Source organism: Leguminivora glycinivorella, chromosome 8 (assembly GCF_023078275.1).
Source record: "Leguminivora glycinivorella isolate SPB_JAAS2020 chromosome 8, LegGlyc_1.1, whole genome shotgun sequence".
NCBI classification, from domain to species: Eukaryota; Metazoa; Arthropoda; class Insecta; order Lepidoptera; family Tortricidae; genus Leguminivora; species Leguminivora glycinivorella.
The window spans coordinates 4,472,209-4,497,747 of NC_062978.1; the positions used below are offsets into that span (position 1 = coordinate 4,472,209).

Genomic DNA, 25,539 nt, shown 5'->3' on the forward strand with positions numbered 1-25,539 from the left:
TAAACAAACACCTATGTATACCCATTTTTGGTTCTTCGAACGCTTTCATTATTTTTTTTACAAGTTCGGCTTGGCTTAGTGGGTAGTGATCCTGCCTATGAAGTCGATAATCCTAGGTAGGATATTTATTTCTGTGATAAATACAGATATCTTTCGCAAATAAATGACTTATGACTTATGACTTATGACTATGAACACTAACAATATGTAAGTATTTGTGCAGTATTTTGCAGAAATTATATGTAAATACTCATGTATATTCGTAGAAAACTTATCCAGAGACCAGGGAATAAATATCTGTGCTCATGACACAAATAAATCCCCTTACAGGGATTCGAACCCAGAACCGCGGCTTAGAAGCAGAGTCACTACCACTACACCCTAGGCCAGACTGGTTGTTGAAGAACTGTACTCAATCAGTTGTTAGCTGATCAGTGATCACATAGTGTTACTTTGATATTCACATGCTTATGTCCTACTGCTTTGTTTTTTATTTTCTGTATTTTTGATAATAAATAAGTCGATGTTTTGCGTCTACATTAGTGTTAATAATAAAGAATTATCTAATTGTTTTCTTCAAAGTACTGCTCATTTGCTTTTTTATTTTCTGTATTTTTGATAATAAATAAGTCGATGTTTTGCGTCTACATTAGTGTTAATAATAAAGAATTATCTAATTGTTTTCTTCAATGTACTGCTCATTTGCTCAAGTCCTCATCTTGGATTCCCATTTTACAAAAGTAAAAGTTTTATAATGTAAATTTGTAACATGGAGCGTTACAAAATAAAAAAGCCTACTCCGAATTTTTCTTGTATTTTTGATAAAGGTAAAAATAATAATCTGGATGTCACAGTGAACGACGCCTGCTATTTAGTGTTCACTTAAAATATGGGAAACTAAGATTTAGATCCGAATGCGGCAACACTAGTGAAAAAGAGAGCGGTTATTGGACAATCAAATGTCAATCGCATCAATGATGTCAGTTCAATGGCAATTAAAAGGTGATATTCTGTAAAATACAAAATTAGAAATGTTTGAAACCATTTGATCTATCATGTATTCATCTTTTTCTAATGAATAATAAACTTAAAGAAAATACTTGTAAGTTTATACAAGCGTTACGGTTCGTGAACCGCATTTTTGTCGACTCTTGTGGAATGCATTATACTACACATTTTTGTGCAATGCAGTTGCGGATCGTATGGCAACATTTTAGTTAAAATGTCACCACGTCTCAAAATATCGAGTTATGTTATCGAGGTAAACTTTTAATATTATTCTTTAAACTACAACGAAATTAATGCTTTAAAATAGTTGTGTTTAAAGTGCCCCATAATTATTTACCAAGAAAATATTTTTGCGTCCGTTAAAACTTTACTAAATCATGCTTAACCTAATACGTCATCATAATTGTTTTTTCTCTAATTTTTGGTGTTTTACCGGCAGAGGTTGTCTAAATTAGACACAAATGAGAGTACAGGATGTCTGTACGGGGTTATGTACGATGGGAACCTGCTCGTAGTCGGGCTGAGTCTGGAATTATTTGAGCGCGAGAAGAACACGTACAAGCAACTTCTCTTGCACTTGCCCACGGAGATTGAGTTATGCGGAGTCATAAAGTTTGGGGAAAGTTTGACGACAGAGTCAAGGTTGAAGGAAATTCTTCAGGTATACATTCAAAATCTTGTAGTAACTAGCTAAGTAAGTGCATATGACTCAAAAAACAAATTAATTGAATTGACAGTAAAGACCCTGGTTTAAGTAATATGTTTTATAACAGTGTGTTGGTTGTGTAATTTTCTTTTTACTTTGTTAGTCTGGGTCTAAGCAAACTCTGCATGTCCATCACAATGACAAAATATGGAAATATGTCTCATCATGTAAATTCATATAAGGTGTAAAGTTGATTTATTGTACTAATACACCCTCATTATTATCATTACATTATTATACACCATTTTATGTTTATCATAATTATTATCAAACATTATGATATTTACATCATAGACCAGGGGCCCATTTCTCAAAACTGAAAGTTACAAGTTACAAGCGGAACTCTCTTCAAACTTGTCATATTAGATATAAACAACCACTTGTAAATTGTAACTTGTAGCTTCGAGAAATGGGCCCCAGGGGTCACTAAATGTCAAACCAGGACAGACCAGAATACAGTTTGAGGGGTGCGCATCGATCGATATAACTTTTTTTGATATATTTTTAGTCGTTATAACGATCATTTGATATAATTATTGAATCATATAACAACAAATAATATACTAACAAATTGTATAATTCTTATTCAATATTTATGATAATCTTTTCGAATAACATTTATTATAACATACTTTGAGTATAATGCTTATTTCTGATAATAAATAAATTGTATATAACAAATTCTTTCTAAAAGCACAGTTAGAATAAAAAACAATTGTACAGTAAATTAGATCCATCATTTACCAGAAAAGTAGATTAGGTTAGAATGTGTCCCCTACACACAACGCGCTGCTACCAGAAAAATAGGTTAGGTTAGGTTAGAACTATGACCCTTAAACATATGTACTGCTATCAGAAAAGTAGGTTAGGTTAGGTTAGAACTGTGATCCCTTCAAAAAAGAATAACATTAATTCATGAAATGTTTTATACTGTCTGCTAGTTATATTACACTAATCATATATCAATAGATAGTTATACCATATAACGGTTATTATAAATAAGTATTATACGAAATAATGATTATACAAAATAAAAGTAGATATTTTGTGGTTATACCAAATGTTGATTATGTCAAATGAGTAATTATATCCTTTAAATATATACGAAATGTTATTATATCAAATGTTATTATACCAAAAAAAGTTATACCAATCATTACACACCCCATTTTGAGGCCTCTGAGCTATTTAATCAGACTGCATTTTGTGCTTATGCTATATAATAGTATTTCTTTTAAAATCAGAGCCTTGAAGAAACTCTTAATGATCCCCGTAGAAGACATTTATTTCCCTTATTTAATTAAGCTTTGTTTTTTTCAGGATGTAGACGTAACAGACAATCCACTGGTGATTATTATAAATCAACAGAAGGATATGAAAGCCCACTTCTTAGTCCACGATAAGTTTGAGGAGACCAAATATGAAGTACTGGAGGCGGACGAGTTGTGGAAACAGTTCCTCCATGTTCGCCTTAACACCGTCATACCACTGAGCTGTGAAGCTACTATAACTGGTGTTAAGAATATAATGCAGAATAAAAGGAAAAAGGTAATTTAATTTTAACATTTGAACTTAGCTCTTTCCCTCAGTCTGTTCTAAATTGTAAACTTTACAACTTTTATATGGGTCCTTTAGGAAAAAAAAAAAAAAAACTTTGTAATAAGACTTGCCATTGTCCACATGCATTCACTGGTCAGTGAATGTGTTAAATGTCAATGAAATTTTTTGTTGCCATTGTCTCACCTATAACCAGAGATCGGATTTTTGTGTGTCATCTCATACTAAAAGTCATTAAAATGATGTAAGTCACTAAGAATGTCGCAAATCCGTCCGATCTCTGCCTATAACAGATAATTAATTGATAAAAATTACTTTTTATACTTGGATTTTTCATATATTTCCAATGTATGCTGTGTTTTTTTATTTCAGAACTACATGTTTGTACATATTTCTTTCTATCTATCTATCTATATCTATATTTCTTTACATAGTACTTGTATTTTGACAAATTTCTCCCTACTTTCAGATAGCATCAGGTCAAGTTTCCTTCCATATAAATGGAACATCAGTTTATTTATTCGGAGTAGCGTCAGATGTAGGATTGACCGGGATAAGCACAGATGCTACAGTCGGAGAGCTCTTGGACTCAATGAGCCCAGAACAGCCCAAAAAGAAGAAACACAACACAAATAGTATAGTAAGTATTATTAACAGTACATTGGATGCAGGTCTGACAGTATGTTGGTGCCATTGCAATGGAAAATTGTACCAAGTAATTTTTTTGCACTTTTCACAATACAAACTCTAATGTTTGATCCAATGGTTGACTGGTAAAGAATGCCTTAAGTCCGCCATTTTTACAATTTTGTGTCGTGCAATAAAGTTTAAATCCATACTAATATTATAAATGGGAAAGTGTGTGTGTCTGTTTGTCTGTCTTTCAAGGCAAGATGGAGCGACGAATTGACGTGATTTTTTAAATACAGATACTTGAAGGGATGGAGAGTGACATAGGCTACTTTACTGATGTGCCGACGGAAAGTTTCCAAAATTCTGAAATTTTCACATAGGAAAATTTCGGAAACTTTCTATACTTAGTATGGACAATTGTATATGGATGGAAACTTTCCATTTCATAAATTTAAATTCCCTTTATTTTTCGTGAAAGTTTCGTGAATTTTTCAAGAAATTTAAGATTTTTTTGGAAAGTTTCCGCAACTTGCACATCATTAGGCTACTTTTCGTCTCTCTAATGCGAGCGAAGCTGCGTGCAAAAAACACAAGTTTATTTGTTACTAATAAACTTGTCTTCTCATTGTTTCCTTGTGTGTCTTTTCACGTTGTATTCATACATATTACAACAACATACAATCATACAATCACGCCTGTATCCCATAAAGGGGTAGGCAGAACACATGAAACTACTAAAGCTTCAGTGCCACTCTTGGCAAACAAGGGGTTGAAAGAAAACGAAACTGCGACATTGCAGTGACAGGTTGCCAGCCTCTCGCCTACGCCACAATTTAACCCATATCCCATAGTCGCCTTCTACGACACCCACGGGAAGAAAGGGCACATATTATGTTGCAAAATCTGCTTAGATAAGCAACATAAATGTAGCCTGTTTTAAAAGTCACTTCGCTAAATACATACCAAACTACGAATTCTTCTAACTTAACTTTTAATATGAACTATTATTTTCAGGAAATATTACCTGCAAACTTAATTTTAAAAGCTACTAAGGATATACTGTCGGATAAACTTGTTAAGACTGCTGTAAAGATGATGACTACACAACGAAAACGTAAGTATTTTGACATTAATTATGTTTTAAATATCCTAACTTTGTTTTTTTGTGAATCGGTGAATCCTCACATTCAAAGAAAACTGTCTTATTAGCCGGGTCCACACAGAGCACCTCAAGCGAAAAAAAATAAAAAAAAAAAAAATGTACTGAGGAGACGTTTTTTAAATTACACTCGGGCGGCGCGGCGCTGACGTTCGTTCTGCGTCTTAAGTGCGTTTTCTCATTATCCGATCCGATATCGGATGTCGGACCGATATCCCATACATTGCAGGCGCCATCTTGGATTTTTTCTATTGAAATACTTCCGACATCCGATATCGGATCGGATAATGTGAAAACGGACTCCGACATGCGTCGCCTGAGTGTGGGTAACTCCAATTATTTTGAACAATAACCAACAATATATTTTCAAGATTTTTTTTATACTACGTCGATGGCAAACAAGCATACGGTCCGCCTGATAGAAAGCGGTCACCGTCACCTATGGACGCCTGCAAATCAAGAAGTGTCACGTGCGCGTTGTCAACCCATTGGAAACTTGTACACTCCTTTTTGCTGTGTTAAGTACACAGCAAAAAAGATTATACAAGTTCTAAGGAGGGTTTGGGTTGCCGACGCTTCAAAGGACAATAGACGATAGAGACGAATAGAGAATTTTTAGGAGTGACAGTTTCTCGCTTTTTACTCACTTCAAAAAATAACTACACATTTTACGGTTCATATCGTCACTACTTTAAAAAAAACTTGTATCGTCTGTCAATAGAAAGAAAGAAAGTTTATTAACAGAGTTAGATTTCTACATTTCCAGGGGAAATAAAAAGAAAATTGTAGTAAGTATGTATGGAATGCATATAGACTTACTGCGTTTTAACTTTGAGCAGCAGCGTGAGATACGAGATTTTTTCAAAGTAGTGACGATATGTAAATGTTGTATTTTGTTTCCAGCTGCATTTTGTATTAGCATGCCGCTAAGGATCGACACATTGGCCATAATCCACCGGAACACAAAGCTGTTGGAGTTGTACACGGTGCTGGTAGAAGCCGCCTGCCGCTCCTTGAAACTGCTGGAATCTGTCTTACTTGAACAATTAGGTAAATACAATAAACTATCATGACTTTTACATTACTCATCAAACCATTGAAAGTATATTTATGGGACTATGAAGCGGAGCCCAAAGTTCACGGTGCTAAGCCAATAGCTGGGTGCACACTGACCAGGCATTCTCGACTCAATTGCGTCAAAGTCAAAAGCATAGCAAAAACACTCTTCTCACCACCTGCCTTTGTGGAGAACATTTTCCGCGCGAGGGGATTAAGGCGAGAAGGCTCGGTCAGTGTGCACCCCCTGGCTGTCTTTCTTTTATAGTAGACATACCATACCTCATTTAATTTTCATTTCATTTATTTGCCATAAATTGTATGTTTACATAAGATGGTACATGTACATGTTTAATAACTTTCAATACAATTTTACCAGATTGGTGTACCTACATTTATATTTCTCTATCCCTCTTACAAACAAGCCTTTCGCTGAAGCTTGTAACCTTGTATAGCTAGACTCTGTAGTAAATTTCGACATGACAGCCCACTAACCCTGAGTTAAGTGGTTGGTGAAAGTGGGCCTAAATAATTTAACGAGTTTTTAATATCTAGCAAGATCCCGTCTTCGCAGGTGAAGGACTCCGCCGTTTCCCACTCGTCTCTGTCTTGGGCTATTTGCATCCAATTTTGACAGGCGATATTTTTAGGGTTCCGTACCAGAAAGGTACAACAGGAACCCTTATGGTGCGACTCTGTCCGTCTGTCACATTCCTAAATATCTCGAGAACTACTAATGGTATCAACTTGAAATTTGCAATAGTTGTGAACATTGTAAACCTCTACAAAAAGAAAGTATAATTTTTTTAAATATATTATTTTAATTGTAGAAAATGGCCAAAATGAAAGGGGGGCAAACTGTAAATTTCAAGTTACTAGGTCAAGTGGGGTATCGTTGGAAAGAGCTCAAATTGAACGTAAATAAGCTATTTTTTATAATTTTTTTGTTGTGGAAAAAAAAAGAATTTTGAAGGAAAATGTAAAAAAAATACCGTCCCCCCCCCCCCTTATCTCCGAAGTTTACCAACGAAAAATTATGAAAATTTTAGTAAACATTGGTTTTATGCTATATATTACAGGAAAAATATAATCGTGTTTGTATTTTGAATACTTTTTTTTTAATTCACAAAAAACTTTTCAGATTTTTACTTTCAATTTACCCACCCTTGCGGATGTATATCGTACTTCAAATTAATACGAGATGTTACGTAAACCATCTTCTGTCCAATAAAGTAAAAACTGTTTAAATCGGTTAACATTATAAAGAATTATCCCTGAAAAACCAGGTCGCGCAAATTAGTTCTCAAATTGACCGGGAGATGGCGCTATACACTATAATACTCATTAGTGCCTATACTTTTGTCTTCTAGTCAAGTCATTAGAGTTATATGAAAATATGAGATTATTTTACTAGGTAGTTTGAAAGAAAGTTTGTACGGAACCCTAGGTGGGCGAGTCCGACTCGCACTTGGCCGGTTTTTTTTTTATTTCGTCTTCCCACTCTGTAGTAATACGGTGTGATTCCCCCCAGGTCAGGAGGGCATCGGCGACGGCGCGGGCCTCCGGTTGCCGGAGACCTTCCACTTCGTCCCGGATGAGCTCGGACACTTCCTCACCAGGATTGTGCCCAAGGGCATACCTGACGAGAGCATGGGTGAGTTTGAGCCATAAGCCGATTTTAATCAAAAGGACTTACGCCGGGGCTCAATAAGGCGCTATGTCCATAAAGCTTCAATGTGAAAACAACTTATATTACAACGTCACAAGTTATCCTACAGTGCAAGGCATAATAAAAAGGCACTAGGCAGGATAATACGTCGCCTGCGAAATAGATTAACATCTCTATTGTGTTTAACTTCATTAAATAATACAGTTGGAAATGGATGGGTGCTCTACTTCTATCTTGGACCAGATACTGTTGCTTGATAAAAAATTAGTGTAAATTTTTACCTATTTACATAGCGGTGACTAGATGTCGAACATCTAGAAGACGTCAGTGATATAAGCTGTTAATATTTTCAACTACTCATCTCGTATTTTATCGACTGGTGGTATAGTGTCTAATGTGTCTATCGCGGTCTATCCTAGTATTTTGGAGTCCTTAACAAAAATAATAGGCTAGTTTTCTATACTTAAAATAAAATATTTTATACAGTGCACGAAATAAAGCATCACATAATTAGAAGAAAAATATGGACAAGTAGTTATTTTTAAACATAATTTCTGTTTATTAAGTCAAAGAGAAAGATTTAAAGTAAACGAATCGACCGTGACGTCACTCTTCAGTATTTCATAGTAATTCCATATCGGCAAATCGTTTTGACAGTTCATAAAAAGAAACCGATTTGACTAGTAGGAAACTAGCCTATTCTCGTACACAAAAGGTGATTAAACTGTTCGTGTGCCACCCTACAAACTCACACGACTGATCATATTTTTTTAGAAAAAGAACGTCGTCTGCTCCACGAGCAGCTCGGGCTGCCGACAGACCGGCCGCTGTTCCGGCGCGGCAACGCGCACGAGCCGCCCGCGGCCCGTCTGCTCCGCCCGCACCGCGCGCTGTCGCCGCCGCGCCCGGGCCAGGCGCGCGCGCGCGCTCGTGCGGGGCCGCTACGGGTACTACCACTACATGCAGGATGGCTTCAATGATGACGGTTGGGGCTGCGCTTACCGCTCCATGCAGACCATATTCTCCTGGTTTAGGTATGTTAACGTATGTAGTTAGTTCTAGCCTGCTCCCCACGATCGAACCAGATTTAGGTATGTTAGGAGTCTTGGTTTGGGACAGGGGATCAAAATAAACCTCCTCAAAATCCTAAATCTACTTTTAATCCTTAATTTGGCAGACATAGAAACATTAAAAATACCGTTTTTTTTTGTTGAATACTATTTTTATGGGTCATAAGGAGCCCCGAAAAAATAATGAAAAAAATCATAATCTTTCAGTTTTTCAGGAAAATTATGTTCGGTGTGGCGAACACTGCCAGCTAATCAAGAATTAAAAGTGTGAAATAATTTGCTGTATAAATGTTAAGAAACATACAAATTTTTCGTAGAAAATGAACATAAAAGTATTGTCTACACTTTGTGTGCCCTTTTTGTACTTTGTGACCCCGAAACTAGACCTCCTTCGTAATGTTGACACCGAATATCCAATACTCTTGGACACGGTAAGGGGAATGTCCTGGAATTTAGGCGTTATGTTATGTCAAATGGGGTTTTATATGCGGAAAATGCGCAAAACTTCTTACTGGGGTTCAACTAGACGAGATTATGTTTACTCAACTCGGATACCTGCTCAAGAGAGGCATCGATTTGAGACACAATTTGCATTCTGCTTTCCAAAACCTGCTCACGATAGCCATTTGCACGACCTGTGTACTGGCTATCATCTGTGCTGCCATCCGCATAGCAGCAATAGATATTGCTAGTTTCTAGCTTATCATTGATATGAAGGATGAACCGGGTCGGTGATAGGATAGATCCTTGGGGTACACCTCCGTTAATGGGCCGGTTTTCTGAGTATTGATCGTCGATGAAAATTGAAATGCTTCACCCAGGTAGAAAGCTGGCGACCCACGTGCAAAGCCTTTCTGGGAGCCCGTACGAGGGTAGCTTGGGGAGATGCGTCTTATGATAAACTCTATCAAAAACCTTAGGTAGCGATATCTAGGCTAACTGCCAGTACCTCTCCCTTGTTCTCAATGGCGGTGGCCCAACTATAAGTATACCAAAAGATCACCATCGCCACGACCATGGCGGAAGCCGTATTGCCGGTCACTATAATCTGGTGTTCTTCAGGTACGCCAAGAGCTGGTTATTAACCACTTACTTCATTGCCTTGGAGAGAAGAGAGGTTCTCTCATCTGGGCCTCAATGGGCCGTCGGTGTGTAGGGTTTGTGCGATCACCCTTCTTTGCGGTTGGATGGACTGAAGCAGTCTTTCAGGATGACGAGCATTTACCTGAGCAGTATGAATGCCAAAAAACGCGAATTAAAACTGGGGATAAGCTCCGCAGCGCACGTTTTCAGCACAATAGCTGGAATACCCTCAGGCCCATTGGACTTATTGACACCGAGGGCAAAAAGTGCATGCCTAACTACACTTTGAGTGAAGCGAACCTCGGATGAGAGTATTGAGAATTTTTTACTTGGATGAATGATAATGGATGAATCTACTCTTAGAAAGTATTTTTGGGGAAGAGGGAAAAAGAAAAGGGGTCTGAATCCTCGCTGTAGGACCTTCCTGATGCACATCCATCGCGGTTCAACACGGTAACGCGGCGAGAACAGGGATAGGTACTTTTGCATCGGGATGTGCGTAATTAGGTTAGAACTTTAGCTAATCATTTTTTTTATTTAGACGTCATATTAATGTAATTTAATTTACTTTTGTGCTCTTTTGTGAAATAAAAATTTGGTATAAGGTCCACCGATAAGTTGGCAATGTTCGTCACACCGAACATGCAACCCTGAATTCAAACACTGCGTAGCTGGCGGTGTTCGCCACACCGAACATGCAACAAACCTACTATTTCACTGTGAAGATGGCAGTGTTCGGTACCACGAACATGACTTTTTAAGTGTCACTGTGACTAAATTAAGACTTACACTAAACTAGAAACTCTTTAGTACGATTAGTTACCTCATTGGTAACCGATAAATGTCGTTTTTATTAATGTGGCACCATAAAAATCTAATAAAATGTCATAAATAACTTGATGATACTTCGCGGTTGCCGTCTTGCCGCGATTTTGCGTGCACTGCTGACATACGAATATTGTGACAGTAATGAATTAATTTTCTACCAATTAAAACAATACAATGCTACAATTTGAGTCGAAAGAAATATAAAAAAAGACGAAAATGTGACCAGTAGATTTTTTTGAAATGTATGTTCGCCACAGCGAACACTGTCCAATTAAGGGTTAAGAGGGCTTTCATGTGAAAAATAGTGAAATCACAACAGAGCGCTTAATCATACCGTGTGTGGTATCGAATTAAAGGGCTTTTTAAGTAATTTACAAATATATAACTGTCTGCGCGTATAGACATACGTTGGGGCTGATGGCAAGGATTTGCGCTGATGTGGATGGCAGGTTGATGAAATGACGAAGGCAGCGGGTTCTTCGAATTAAGTGATTTAATCCGGGATTTTTACATGCTTTTTACTTAATTAAAATTTACATAAAAAAATGAGCAAAGTAGAAGTTATGTATGTGCTACGTGGTAGCAAAGGTGAGAAAGCGAAAGTGAATGTCATCGTCGATCTTCATTGGGGCTCGAAGAGATGACGAGCCGCGACACCATTGGTTGGCGATCACGACATATCGCGTACATGCATGTCATTGGCTGCCGGTGAGATGGCGCGATGATGATGCATGTGACGTATTGTGACGTAGGTTGACTCGTGGTAGGGCAGCGCAGCCGGGGATGTGCTGCGCGGGTCGCTATGCGCGCGCCAGGATGAAGGTCACGCGCCGCCGTCAGTTGACTGCGTTTTAGGTATGGCCGTAACATAAGCTCCCGGCCTTGGAAGTGCTGGCTTCCAACGTGAAGATGAGGCAGCGACGTCAGTCATCATGCGTAGGTAGCGGGCAAATTTTCGAAAAGGCTCGGCGTACAGTGCCGCGAGAGGTGCGTATATCGGCTACTCGGGAAACGCCGTCCTTGCCCGGGAAAGTCTTGGTGATCCGCCCTAAGCTCCACTTGAGGGGCGGAGTGTGGTCCTCCTTGATCAAAACGAGGGTGTCCACTTTTAAGTCGTCCATATTCTTCGTCCATTTTGTCCTGACCTGCAGCTCGGATATGAACTCCTTCGACCACCGGGCCCAGAAATGTTGTCGCATTTGCTCCACTTGCTGGTATCGTGACAGGCGCTGTGCGGGGGCGTCGACGAGGTCAGTGCACGCAGGAGCTGTCAGCGGACGTCCAACCAGGAAGTGAGCGGGGGTTAAAGGAGTGTAGTCTTGCGGGTCAGAGGACAAAGGGCTTAAGGGCCTGGAATTAAGGATGGCTTCGCATTGGGTCAAAATCGTGCTAAAATGTTCATAGGTTAATTTAACATCACCTATCACACGTCGCAAGTGATGTTTGCAACTCTTAACACCAGCCTCGACTAGACCAGCAAAATGACTAGCATAAGGTGGCGTCATAATAAATTCAATCTGTTGCGAGAGTGCGTACTCTTTTATTTCGCCAGAACACGATTTTAAAAACTTTGAAAAGTCGTTCATGAGACCTACGAAGTTCCGTCCGTTGTCGGAAAATATTTTTGAAGGTTTACCGCGACGCGAAATGAACCTTTTCAACGCCAGTAGGTATGCTTCTGAAGAGAGATCGGTAACCAACTCTAAATGAACTGCGCGCGTAGCAAAGCATATAAATATATGTCGGCGCAAGGCACCTGTAACCCTATAGTGGCTGAGGCCCGTGAAGGTGGGCCACATTCCTGGTCCAATGTTTACATTAACAGCATTAGCGGAATTGTCACAGTGATATCTTTGTTCTTTGAGACGGGGCGGATATTATAAACACCGCCGAACGTAGCCGTGGGTCCGATGTGGTACGTAATGAAATTAGTTGTTTATTATAAGCATTCCATTTGGGTCGAATTTGTGAAATTCGATTTTGGGCTGTTTCTGATCTGTGTTTTATGTGAATATTGGTTTTGATACTATTGACAACTTGATTATAAGTTGTGGCATGGATTTTGGGAACTTAACTTTCTGTCATAGTTGTGACTTGATGGCAGGATAGCCGAGCAGATTGAGTGATTAAAATTGTACTTCTTTTGAAAGCCTGCGATTTTATTGGGCACACTGGGACGTGTGACAGTCAGGATCGCCGTGTCGGCGCAAGGCACCTGTAACCCTATAGTGGCTGAGGCCCGTGAAGGTGGGCCACATTCCTGGTCCAATGTTTACATTAACAGCATTAGCGGAATTGTCACAGTGATATCTTTGTTCTTTGAGACGGGGCGGATATTATAAACACCGCCGAACGTAGCCGTGGGTCCGATGTGGTACGTAATGAAATTAGTTGTTTATTATAAGCATTCCTTGAGGAGCCAAGAGGGCATTAAGATTTGGGACATGGTTTAATATAGACGCGCGACCGCGCGCTATCCCAGAACCGTGCCGTGAGATTACGTGTGCGCTTTAAGTACCGACTTGTACCACTTGACCCACGGATTCGTTTCCGTTTCTGATAACTTAGTGATGTTAAAGCTTTGATTGACTTGGTGTGATTTCTTTGTGATTTGGAACTTAATTAACTGTCGTTGTGATTTAGTAATATTCGTTACATAATTTATTGCATAAACATTTACTGGACTTGTGTGTGTGATATGCCCACCGTTTCCGCCCATCATGGAGCTGGTGCCAGGCCCCTGATGCTTTCGTAGAGCTACCGGCTCCGACATATACATAAATACGCCTTGATAGTCGTGGCTCCCCGACCTTTCCGGTTTAAAATATAAAATGGACCTCCGTAGTCCACAGCGCAATTTACAAATGCGAACCCGGGTTCCAATCGCTCTGTAGGTAAATTACCCATTATAGGAGTTAACGTTTTACCCTTAAAACGAACGCAAAGTACACAATTGTGAACCACTTTTCTTGCCAGGTTCCTACCGCTTATAGGCCACCAGGCCTCGCGAAGCGAGAACAATATATGCTGCGGTCCAGCGTGTAATAATCGTTTATGTTCAAATCGGAACAATAAAATTGTAAAATGATGTTTACTAGAGAGCAATATCGGATGTTTTTTGTTGTAATCAAACCTAGCCGAATTTGCAAGCCGCCCGCCGACTCTAATTAGGTTATTGTTATCAATGAACAAATTTAGTTTAGCTAAAAAACCCTTTGCGATACATTTGTTCTTTGTCAACTCGTCGCGAACGTCCGATAATGACTCTAATTGTGATAAGCGAGAGAGTACTCTCTCAGATTGCCTCAGTTCATCTACAGTGAGCGCGCCCGTACGACGTGCTCGTGCATCCTTGTTGCGCGCGTTATGAATGAAGCGAAGTACGTACGCGGCCGCGCGCTGCATGCGATTGAACTGAGAAAACCTGTCGAATGTAAACAATGTATTATTGTTATCGTTGCATACCAGACTAGTCATAGGATTAGTTTTACGTTCGGGTATTTGAGACTCGTCTGGCAGCAATGACGGATCTACAGACTGAGCATTGTAATTAACATCATGGAGGAAATCAGGGCCATTCCACCACAGAGAGGAGGTGCGAAGTGCGTCCAACTGCACGCCCCTAGAAACCAAATCGGCCGGATTGCACTTGCCACTAACGTGATGCCACGAATATTCTTTCGTAATTTCGTGGATTTGTGCAACCCTGTTCTGAACGAAAGGTTTTAGTAAATTAGGCTGCATTCGGAGCCAGCTCAATGCAATTGTTGAATCGGTATGAAATATTACTTGATTGAATTTCGCGCGGAACGATTCTTTAATTTTATTAAATAGTTTAGCGCCCAATAAACACGCGGACATCTCCAATCGAGGCGTACTCAGCGGAGGGGAAATTGGGGCCACTTTACTTTTCGAGCAAAGTAGCTGAACGGTAACAGCTGATTGCTTATCAATTGTCCGTACGTAAGCGCAAGTACCATACGCTACTTGACTCGCGTCTGTAAATATATGTAAATCTATACATATAGGGTCATTACACATAACATGACGTGGTATGCGAATGCTAGGTAAGATAGCCAGGTTGTTTACGAAACGATGCCAGGCTTGCGTGACGTCATCGGGAACAGCTGCATCCCAATCAACCTTTAATAAAAACAACCGTTGTAGAAAACATTTGGCGATAATTATCATAGGACTTAATAATCCGAGGGGATCGAAAACCTGCGATGCGGTGGACAATATAATGCGTTTTGTGACAGGTTTCGCATTTTGTTCGTGTCGCGTATGATAGAACAATTCGTCACTTTTATTGTACCAACCGAGACCTAAAGTTTTACTATGCGCGTGTTCGCCTAGTGATAATTCCTTAGACGTATCGTCGTCGTTGTAACGTTTATCGGTACACTCGAAATTAAAAACCCACTTTCGTAATGGGAAGCAGCCAGAATTTAAAACTTTCGCGGTTTCGTCACAAATTCGTAACAATTCGGGAATTGAAGACGATCCCGAAATAAAGTCGTCTACATAAAAATCGTCCCTAATTGTCCTAGCTACTTCGGGGTCAGTACATTCGAGCGCCAACTGTTTGAGACACCTGCAACTGAGGAAGGCTGCGGCCGCCGTGCCATATGTTACGGTGCTCAGCTGATATATGTCAAGGTCGTCGCTCGGCTTATCGCGCCATAGAATGAGTTGTAAATCGCGCTGAGATTCGTCAATTAAAACTTGCCTGTAATGCTTTTCGATATCGGCGCATGCAACATACCTATTCTCGCGGAACCTAAGCAAGATCGCGACCAAATCACCTTGTATAGGCGCACCTACCATTTGTATGTCGTTCAGTGATTTGCCACTGGTCGTGGGGGCGCTAGCGTCGAAAACAACTCGCAGACGTGTTTTTTGCGCATGTGCACGATAAATTCCGTGGTGGGCCAAAAAGTAATTGGGGGTTCCGTAGGTATTAACTCGTTTCATATGACCTAACGCGAGATACTCTTTTATAAAGTCACTGTACATGCCTTTATATATGGGGTCGCGACTGAGACGTTTCTCTAATGACATAAAGCGTCTTTTTGCTTGCGCGAATGAGTCGCCGAGAGACTCGGGGGGCTCCTTGAGAGGGAGCTGCACACAAAACCTACCATCCTCGAGGCGGGTGGTAGTTTTGACGAAATGGTCTTCGCATGCCATTTCTTCTTCGCTTCGCGTATCGCACGACTTGGTGTTGGACTGTATCTCCTCTATTTCCCAAAACCTACGTAATTGAGTATCTAATGATGGCATGTCAATAGATTGCGCAAAATTACAATTAATAGGCTTTGTGTTGCGCGCGTTAGAGGAAACAGGTCCCGAAACTATCCAGCCTAACTGCGTATTTATTAAGTATGCACCGTTAGTTAAGCGCGTTATCTTAACTAGACCTTCGAGGAGCTCCCAGAATAGGTCAGCTCCTATGAGTACCTCGACGGGCCGACTTTCATAAAAGTTAGGATCTGCCAGACTTACGTTGTCTGGAATGCGGAAGTGGTTACGTTTGCTCGGAAACGTAGGCAACGATGAGGTTAATCGCGGTAAAACCCTACATTGTAATCGCGCCTTAAAATCGGTAACAAGGGAATTTATTTCGATCTCACATACTCGCGAACTATGTGTAGCTAAATTACCTATACCGTTTAATTCTTCAGTGGACTGTAAAGTTTGCGGATTTAATTTGTCGCACAACGCTTCGGTAATTAAACAACCTTCGCTACCGTTATCGAGAATCACTCGCGTTTTATGATAATTACCGTAATTATCTGGAATTTCGACAAGGGCGGTGGCTAGTATTACAGGACGCCTGGAAGACAATCGCGCGTATACATCTTCATCTATGTGTGCGTTCGATACCTGCAATACGTGTTGTGCGTGTGCGATGTTGTTATCAGGGATCGAGGAGGAGGAAGCGGGCGACCTTGGCGCGCTGTCTGTCGCCAGCAGTGCCACGGAGCGCTTGTCACTGGCTACATCCTTCTCGTCCTCGTGAATTATGGAATTATGTTTCTTGTTACACTTCCTACACGGGCCGTACCGACATTCACTAGGCGCATGTCCAGTTCGTAAACAATTCTCACACAAACTTTTATCGCGTACCAATTTTAATTTATCTTGCATATTTAAATCAATAAATGCTTGACACGAGTACAAAGGATGTTTACCATTGCACATAGAACATAACTTCTTAATTGGTGTTTGTTTAGAGTGAGATTTGTCTACGGACTTTTCGGTAACAACATTGTAGTGAACCTTGGGAGCCGTGTGCGCGTTATGTGTGTTTGATTTTTTAGCATCGTGCGGCGGATAAGTGCTGCTGTGCGTAACCAATAATGTTTCTAACATATCGGCGCGGTCGCGAATGAATTTAAGCAAATCATCTACCTTAAGCGCGGTTTTGTTTTCGTTCGACACTGGTAACAAAGTGCTTTTATATTGTTCCCACTCACGTTCGGTTGTGGAATCTAATTTGGAAACAACTAAATAAATGATAAGTGTGTCCCAGCTTTCTGTGGGCTCACCGAGCAGCTTTAAAGCGCGTAAATTTTTTAAAACTGTGTCTAAAAGCTTTCTTAACAGTGCCGGCGATTCTTTATTGAGCGATTGTATGGAAAATAAAGCTTTTACGTGATTGTGTACTAGCAATCTACTATTATCATAGCGGTTTAATAGCAATTCCCAAGCAATCGCGTAATTGTCTGCCGAAAACTCAAGCGAATCGATAACAAGTAGCGCATTACCCTTTAGCGATGACTTTAAATAATGGAACTTTTGAATGCTGGTTATTTCTTGCGAGTTATGCACTAGCGATGAAAATGTGTCGCGGAATTGTAACCAGTGTTCATAAGATCCGTCGAAAGTAGGCAAGGAAATGACGGGGAGCCGCACCGTTTGTGCTAGATTATTAGAAGCTTGCATTTTAGGTTCGTTAGCTTTCTCCGAACATTTCACCATACATTGCGTCTTAGCTAAAATCGCGTAATATTCGCTTTCGAACGCCTCTCTGGTTTCAAAAAGTGAATTCATTTCGCTATCGGGAATTAAACTTTCTAACTGATTATGAATGTCAGTAAAATCATCAAAAATACCCTGAGCCCCTTGCATGCGTAAACTGAGCTCCGTGCGCTGGGTATCGGACAAAGTTAAACCCTCATACGTACTCGCGAACTTTTTGAAATTAGTTAGCCTACACTTTACGGAACCACGCCTACGATTTAATTGTTTTATTGTTTCTGTGTCCGTTTCTTGATTAGGACCTAACGCGGCGTGAAACACTATATCGTCTTTGCCAGTCATTTTGCGAATCGAATAAAGGCAGGCGCTAAGTACTTACAGTTGCAATCACCACCCAGGTCGAGCACAGCAAGGCAGCTAGCAGCAAAGCTGACGCGAGTTGCTTGCAGACTTTTGCGAAGGTCGACTCGACGACGTGCGATAGGGTCACAACGAAAGCACAAGCACTGGAATTGAGAAAAGCACGATATGACGCAAGCGTTATAGGGAAAGGTAGGTAAAGGTAGGTTGGCTCGTCTCACCGAAGATCTTCACCGCTGCCGAAGCTTTTGGTCGTTGCAGCACTCTGCCGATGCGTTCTCACATCCAATCCGTGGGTCCAAGGCTGGTCGACATCCGGTCTCGTAGGATCAAAATTATGTCTGCGCGTATAGACATACGTTGGGGCTGATGGCCAGGATTTGCGCTGATGTGGATGGCAGGTTGATGAAATGACGAAGGCAGCGGGTTCTTCGAATTAAGTGATTTAATCCGGGATTTTTACATGCTTTTTACTTAATTAAAATTTACATAAAAAAATGAGCAAAGTAGAAATTATGTATGTGCTACGTGGTAGCAAAGGTGAGAAAGCGAAAGTGAATGTCATCGTCGATCTTCATTGGGGCTCGAAGAGATGACGAGCCGCGACACCATTGGTTGGCGATCACGACATATCGCGTACATGCATGTCATTGGCTGCCGGTGAGATGGCGCGATGATGATGCATGTGACGTATTGTGACGTAGGTTGACTCGTGGTAGGGCAGCGCAGCCGGGGATGTGCTGCGCGGGTCGCTATGCGCGCGCCAGGATGAAGGTCACGCGCCGCCGTCAGTTGACTGCGTTTTAGGTATGGCCGTAACAATAACATATAATAGGACTTTTCTACTTGGTCTAACAAAATATGAGAAAATGTCCAGAAGTCGTAATAATTGTGACGGGGATGGCATGTTTTCAAAAAATTGCCAAAAATGTATAATAGAAATTCGTAGTCACTAAGGCATAAGAGCAATTTTAGTAAACGTTGCAGATTAGTTTAATACGAAAATAACTTCTATGTGATGTAGATTTTCAAAGAAATTGTCACTTAATTTTAGGTAATTTCTGAAAAAAAAATTAATTCGTCTTAGCCTCGTTTACTCTTTTTCAAAACCTTATAATAAAAATGTAGTCTGAGAAGTTTGTTGTACAGGATATACGTATTATAAATTTACCAGTTTCAGTATTCAAAATTTCCCAAATTTTACAAATAAGATCGTCTAATTCAGCGCTATACGCGGGTTTTCCTAAACGTGCATCAGATAAAAATTCATAATTAATTTAGTGAGTCAGTTTTCAAAAATCCAGTCTTATAAGAATCAACATAATAAGAATCTCTAATTGAAACTTGAATTAAATATATCTGTTAGATAACGGAAAGTGTAGTATTTCACCGACTAAAACTATCAATTTTACATTATTTTGACGTTTTTCTTGAAAGCAGCCTTAACGCGTTATGCCATTGGGACAGTAGCCACCGAATTCCTACAGTTTCTATCGTGGCGATTATCTTCAAATTTATCCAAACCCTCAGCTTAGGACTCGAAATAATCTTTGACCGGCAGGTTGTCAAGGTTATCTCGCGAGCTGCCGAAAGTCCTTATACAACCTGTTTTTATTGAATTCCGTTAACTTTAAGGGAAGGTTCTTCAGATCAAATACAATTAATTTCTCTAAGAAACTAGCGTCTTAACTTTTACGGTTATCGAATTATTAAAAAAATTAAAATAATTACTGAACACGTGTGCCGCAGCCTTTACCAATTCCTAATGTTATTTGTTTTGACATGTGCCGTCAATCACTTGACACTAACTTGAATGTAATTATTAAGGGTCTCTCACACTAATAAATTCATTTATTATTATGTATGAAAAGGATGAAAAAATGTTTTTTGCGAATTGTAACTAAAAGTGATATACAGGATGATTCCTGATAATGAACCTAACGATCGACATGTCGAATTTAACGGAAAACAAAAAACACGGTGTACTAAACTTAAACACTGTACATTTGGAATAACATCCTTACACTTCCAGGTATCAAGGCTACACAACAGTGGAAGTCCCCACCCACCGTGAAATCCAGCAGTGCCTCGTCGACATTGGCGACAAGCCTTCCTCCTTCATCGGCTCCAAGCAATGGATCGGGTCCACGGAGGTCTCTTTCTGCCTGGAGACTTTACTCGGGGTTCAATCCAGGATCATATTCGCGAACACTGGCGCGGAGCTACAGAGTTATACCCCTGAGCTGCTGCATCACTTCCAGAGACACGGGAGCCCGATTATGATTGGTAAGTTGGTCAGATTTACCGAAATAGCGATCAGGGATTCCCAGTTCCCAAGATTGCGATATTTGGGATCAAGCTTCTGCCACTGTAGACAAAACTTATAACAACTGTAGGGGGGCGGAATGAGACGCCAAGTAGGAACCAGTGGTTTATTGGTTTAACTTCCAATAATACAAATAATCATCATACAAGTGGAGTACCTAGCTAAACATGAGTTGAAGGTCCTCAGGGACGACCGCTGCAAGACCAAAGGCCAACCGATTATGAAGCTTATAGGCGGTCCGTGTAGACGGTCTCGACCCGTGCTTCATTTGTTGGTTGGACTTGGGGCATAGCAGAGGCCGTCTCCCAAGCTAGACCACTAGCTAATGGCCGCTGTACACATATGGCCAACGGTTCCACCAACCCTTTGTGAAACCCCTTGGCCAAGATAAGAGCCGCTGTTTACACATTGGCGAACCAATCACTTGGCATTGGCTCTTCATAAAAGATGGACGTGGAATGGAAAAGTCTAGGAAATTCTAGGTCATAGACGTTGACAGAAAAATTTGATTAAAAAATAATAACCCCGTAGTAAAATTAAATTATTTGAAATATTAACAATTTTTTGAATATTATGATAAGAACATTTATCTTTTTTAGGAAATACATTAAACATTTGCAAGGTTATTTTATTTCCTAAAATCTACACTATTATTGACATAGATAAACTTATTATTTTCGTAAATATTTCACTACTGTCCTCTCTGACGGCTGACGACCAACTGAATGAAGCGCCAACGTGTAAACGCAGTTGGCCATTGGCGCCAAGATCCTTTGATGTGTGGACAAAAAACCGACACCAATCGGTTGGCCGGCAAGCGCAAGCGCCAACTGCCAACTTACGGCCAAGTAGCCCTCTACACGCTTGGCCAAGGGGGTTGGTGGAACCGTTGGCCATATGTGTACAGCGGCCATAACAACTGACGATCGGCGGCCGCGCAGCGGCTTTTATTTCCGGAGGCCGAGGCGCCGCGCTCCCCGCGCCCCTCGGAGTAGTTACTTCGCTCGCGCTCGGGTCGGTCGGTCCGCTGAGCGCGACAGGTAGTAGTGTGCGAGTGAGAAAGAATTCGAGCCCGCGCGCTCGTGCGTGGTAATGTTATTCTGTCTCGCTACACAACTGTATAAAAATATGTATTTAAACCCGGAATCTCCGAATTTGCACACTAGATTTACCGATAAAGCTTACTTAATTCTCTATCTGTGTTACCCACCAGACTAGGAAGGTGTCTGTTTTATCAGTCTCAAGTTCGCAAGACAACCATATTCCTTTTTCCAGGTGGTGGGGTCCTAGCGCACACAATCCTGGGCGTGGAATGCGACGCGACCACCAACGAGACTCGCTACCTGATCCTTGACCCCCACTACACGGGAGCTGACGACTTATCTACTGTCCTGGCCAAGGGCTGGTGCGGATGGAAGAAGGCAGACTTCTGGAACAAGACCGCTCACTACAACCTCTGCCTGCCGCAGACCAGGCCTGCTGTCTGATCAACTAGTCCTAACACACACTCGACCCGTCTACTGTCGTCTCTAAGGGCTGGTGTAGGTGGAAGAAGGCAGACTTCTGGAACAAGACAGCTCACTGCAACCTCTGCCTGCCGCAGACCAGGCCTGCTGTCTGATCAACTAGTCCTAACACACACTCGACCCGTCTACTGTCGTCTCTAAGGGCTGGTGTAGGTGGAAGAAGGCAGACTTCTGGAACACGACCGCCCACTACAACCTCTGCCTGCCGCAGACCAGGCCTGCTGTCTGATCAACTAGTCCTAACACACACTCGACCCGTCTACTGTCGTCTCTAAGGGCTGGTGTAGGTGGAAGAAGGCAGACTTCTGGAACAAGACAGCTCACTGCAACCTCTGCCTGCCGCAGACCAGGCCTGCTGTCTGATCAACTAGTCCTAACACACACTCGACCCGTCTACTGTCGTCTCTAAGGGCTGGTGTAGGTGGAAGAAGGCAGACTTCTGGAACACGACCGCCCACTACAACCTCTGCCTGCCGCAGACCAGGCCTGCTGTCTGATCAACTAGTCCTAACACACACTCGACCTGTCTACTGTCGTCTCTAAGGGCTGGTGTAGGTGGAAGAAGGCAGACTTCTGGAACAAGACAACCCACTACAACCTCTGCCTGCCGCAGACCAGGCCTGCTGTCTGATCAACTAGTCCTAACACACAATCGACCTGTCTAAGTGTCTACTGTCGTCGCTAAGGGCTGGTGTAGGTGGAAGAAGGCAGACTTCTGGAACGAGACCTGTGCCTGCCGCAGACCAGGCCTGCTGTCTGATTGTATCTTCACACATTTCGGAGCCCTTTGACCGCCGCAGACAAGTGATGTGCATAGCTGAGCCCATGTAAATACTAGTATATACTGGCATAGATAAATAAGGAAGGGCTTACTCCTAGACTAATGTTAAATGACGGCTAAAATAACAATGATTTTGGTACAGAAATTGATATGAGTGAGCGCTCTATTCTTACTTATTTCTCTATGCTACGGACGGGAGTCGATAATTTCGAACGAGATGTCTTATAGAACATTCAGTGAGAGTAGCTGAGAAAGTGTTATAATATTGTTTCCTTGTCAATCTCTTACTTTTTCTTTCTGCCTACTTCTAAAGTTTTAAGAGAAGACGCATGTTATTCGCTGGTTTCCTGGTGGGCAATGATGAACCCGACCAAACTACGTAGGTTGTGTTTGGCATGATGTGAAAGATCTTCAAACGTGTTATTGATTTGGTCGCATTACCCTGGATGGGCACACGGGTATGGCCCATTTATAGCCCACATGACCCATCTTCATGGCCATAGGGTGCAACTCAACAAAATATGGATGTGTTATGATGCTTATGACGTAACACCGAGCTGTGATATCGGCACGATTGCCTTGCGATTCCATTTGATGGCATTTTTATTATTTTAACATAAGTCCAAATAAATTCTCAGGCATGTTTTTTATTCGGAATCATAAAATGGTTAAGGTTTCATTAATTGTAATTAATTGAGGTTTATACATTAACTGAATCATTAATAGATACCCTTTATTCAGTATAAGACTTTGGATTGAACTTAATAGGGAGTATTACTGGAAAGTTTTACCACCAGAGCGCAGCACTTCAAAAAACTAAATCATAGAGTAACATAAGAGTTTGTTTCCCGTGTGTTCGTGGCGCCCCCTACAAAGTTTTGTGTAATATTCCCTATTGAGAAACAGACGCTAAAGATTGTCAATTGTCACTTGGGTACAATGGACGGTCAAGACATAGATCAACTTACCGCCTTAAAGGAATTGGGTAGGGTAAATATGTAAACATGTTTAACGCCAAAAGTACAGTGAAACAGACAGCGACTGCATACGTGGTCAAATATCTGTGTCCCGACATATTTGGCCACTTGGGCCGATACTACTTATTAACACATTCAGTGCCAGCGCGACCGTAGATTTATGAAAAAACCCGTACGTTTTTCCGGAAATGTTCGTATTTATCATGCTAGTTCAGTCAATGTCAGTACATCTTGTACTGAGACTGACTGAAATAGCATGCCACGTTCGTACGTTTCCGTAACAATACGAAGGCAAATCTTTTCGCACTACATAGATGTAACTCGTTTCACGAAAGCTGGCTCAAATGGAATGATGAATCTTTAATTATGTGACACTTTTATCGGTACACAGTTAAGACTTTTAAGAGCTACAATTTTATCTTATACTATTAAACGAGCAATTCTTGTATATTTATTTATTTATATATACCGACGATCTCGGAAACCGCTCTAACGATTTCGCTGAAATTTGTTTTGTGGGGGTTTTCGGGGGTGAAAAATCGATCTAGCGTAGCCTTAGATCCCGGAAAACGCGAATTTTCGAGTTTTCATGAGTTTTTCTTTCGCATTTGTAAACGTAAAATATGGTCCTTAATTTCGCCGCGCGCGCATCGATTCCGCGTAGCTCAGTCGCACGAGGTCGGTCTAATGTACGCAGATAGATCGTAGGTGTCAGGGTTTCGAATCCCGGCCAGAAATTAAGTTTTTGTTTTTTGTCTTTTTTTTTGTTTTTGTATTTATAAGAGTTTTTTTTTTATCTAAAGACGTGATATATTAAAATAGAACCGAGCGAAGCTCGGTCGCCCAGATATTTGGTTATAATGTGATATATATTTTCATTCACTCATTCCTTTGAGCTCTTGTGAATTGACTTCGTGAAGCCGAAATGTGACGGATCGCTGGCAGTGAATGGGTTAACATTAAGTTTTTTTGCTAATGAATTTCTTATATTGAGAACGAATTCTCTTCACAGTGGATAATGCAGCAGGTGTGTTTTCAAGTTTATTTTATTGTCATGTATCTTTTAATTGTAACAAAGCGCGTAAGTTAAATGGAATTATTATATTTTTTACTAAATAAAATTTGAATTCGATCTAACGTATTTTACTTACATCCCTTAGGGCCACTTGTACCAACGAAGAAGGAGAGTTAACCCGAGAGTTAACCCACCATTTTCTTTGGTGCAAGTGGCCCTAACAGTATACCTACTGGGGTTTGGTAAAAAATATACGAAAAACAACGTGTCAACGATTTTACTCACATTTGCGTAGAACTGAACATACACAAAATACACTTACAGAGATACAACTCATTACAACTTACACAAGTACTCTAATAAATATTAAATACAACTAAATCACAGCAAATATAACAGTGAAATCGAAATAACTGTGACTCGGGCTTGGACAGTAAAGGCTGGCGGCACTAGGCTCGCCGAATCTAATCTCAATAATTCTCCTTCTGCATTTTCTATGAAACTGCGTCCATTGGCGACGCGTCGAATAGAATTCACCGTTCATAGTAAAAGAATGGAGGACTCGATTCGGCGCAAGTGGACGCCAGCCTTAATAGGTGCATTTGGGTCTCCCCAATTAGCGTAAGTCGTTAACAAAAATTAACTCGCTGTCAGTTTTGTGACGACCGTTATGCATAAAATATGTCTAAAAATTTACTTTTTTCACATTCTCAATGCAGATTGTCGCTTAAAGTTTATGTAACTAACACAAAGACAATATTTTTATTAAAATTTCATGCTTAATTATCGTCACAAAACTGA

At 40.8% G+C, this 25,539-nt stretch overlaps 1 protein-coding gene and 1 long non-coding RNA gene across 2 annotated transcripts; one reads left to right on the forward strand and one right to left on the reverse strand.

Moving 5' to 3' along the window:
• Positions 1 to 1,125: 1,125 nt before the first annotated feature.
• On the forward strand, positions 1,126 to 22,021 carry LOC125228467 (probable Ufm1-specific protease 2). Its single transcript, XM_048133025.1, is given in 11 exon segments — positions 1,126 to 1,261; positions 1,448 to 1,669; positions 3,035 to 3,262; positions 3,741 to 3,911; positions 4,919 to 5,018; positions 5,967 to 6,113; positions 7,651 to 7,773; positions 8,563 to 8,683; positions 8,685 to 8,822; positions 20,146 to 20,399; positions 21,715 to 22,021. Coding segments are annotated over 11 exon segments (1,755 nt in total). The 5' UTR covers positions 1,126 to 1,222; the 3' UTR covers positions 21,927 to 22,021.
• Positions 21,873 to 24,136, reverse strand: LOC125228469. Its single transcript, XR_007177287.1, has 2 exons — positions 22,693 to 24,136; positions 21,873 to 22,295 (listed from the first exon to the last, which is right to left on the reverse strand). It is a non-coding gene; the product is annotated as an uncharacterized LOC125228469 (long non-coding RNA).
• Positions 24,137 to 25,539: the final 1,403 nt, after the last annotated feature.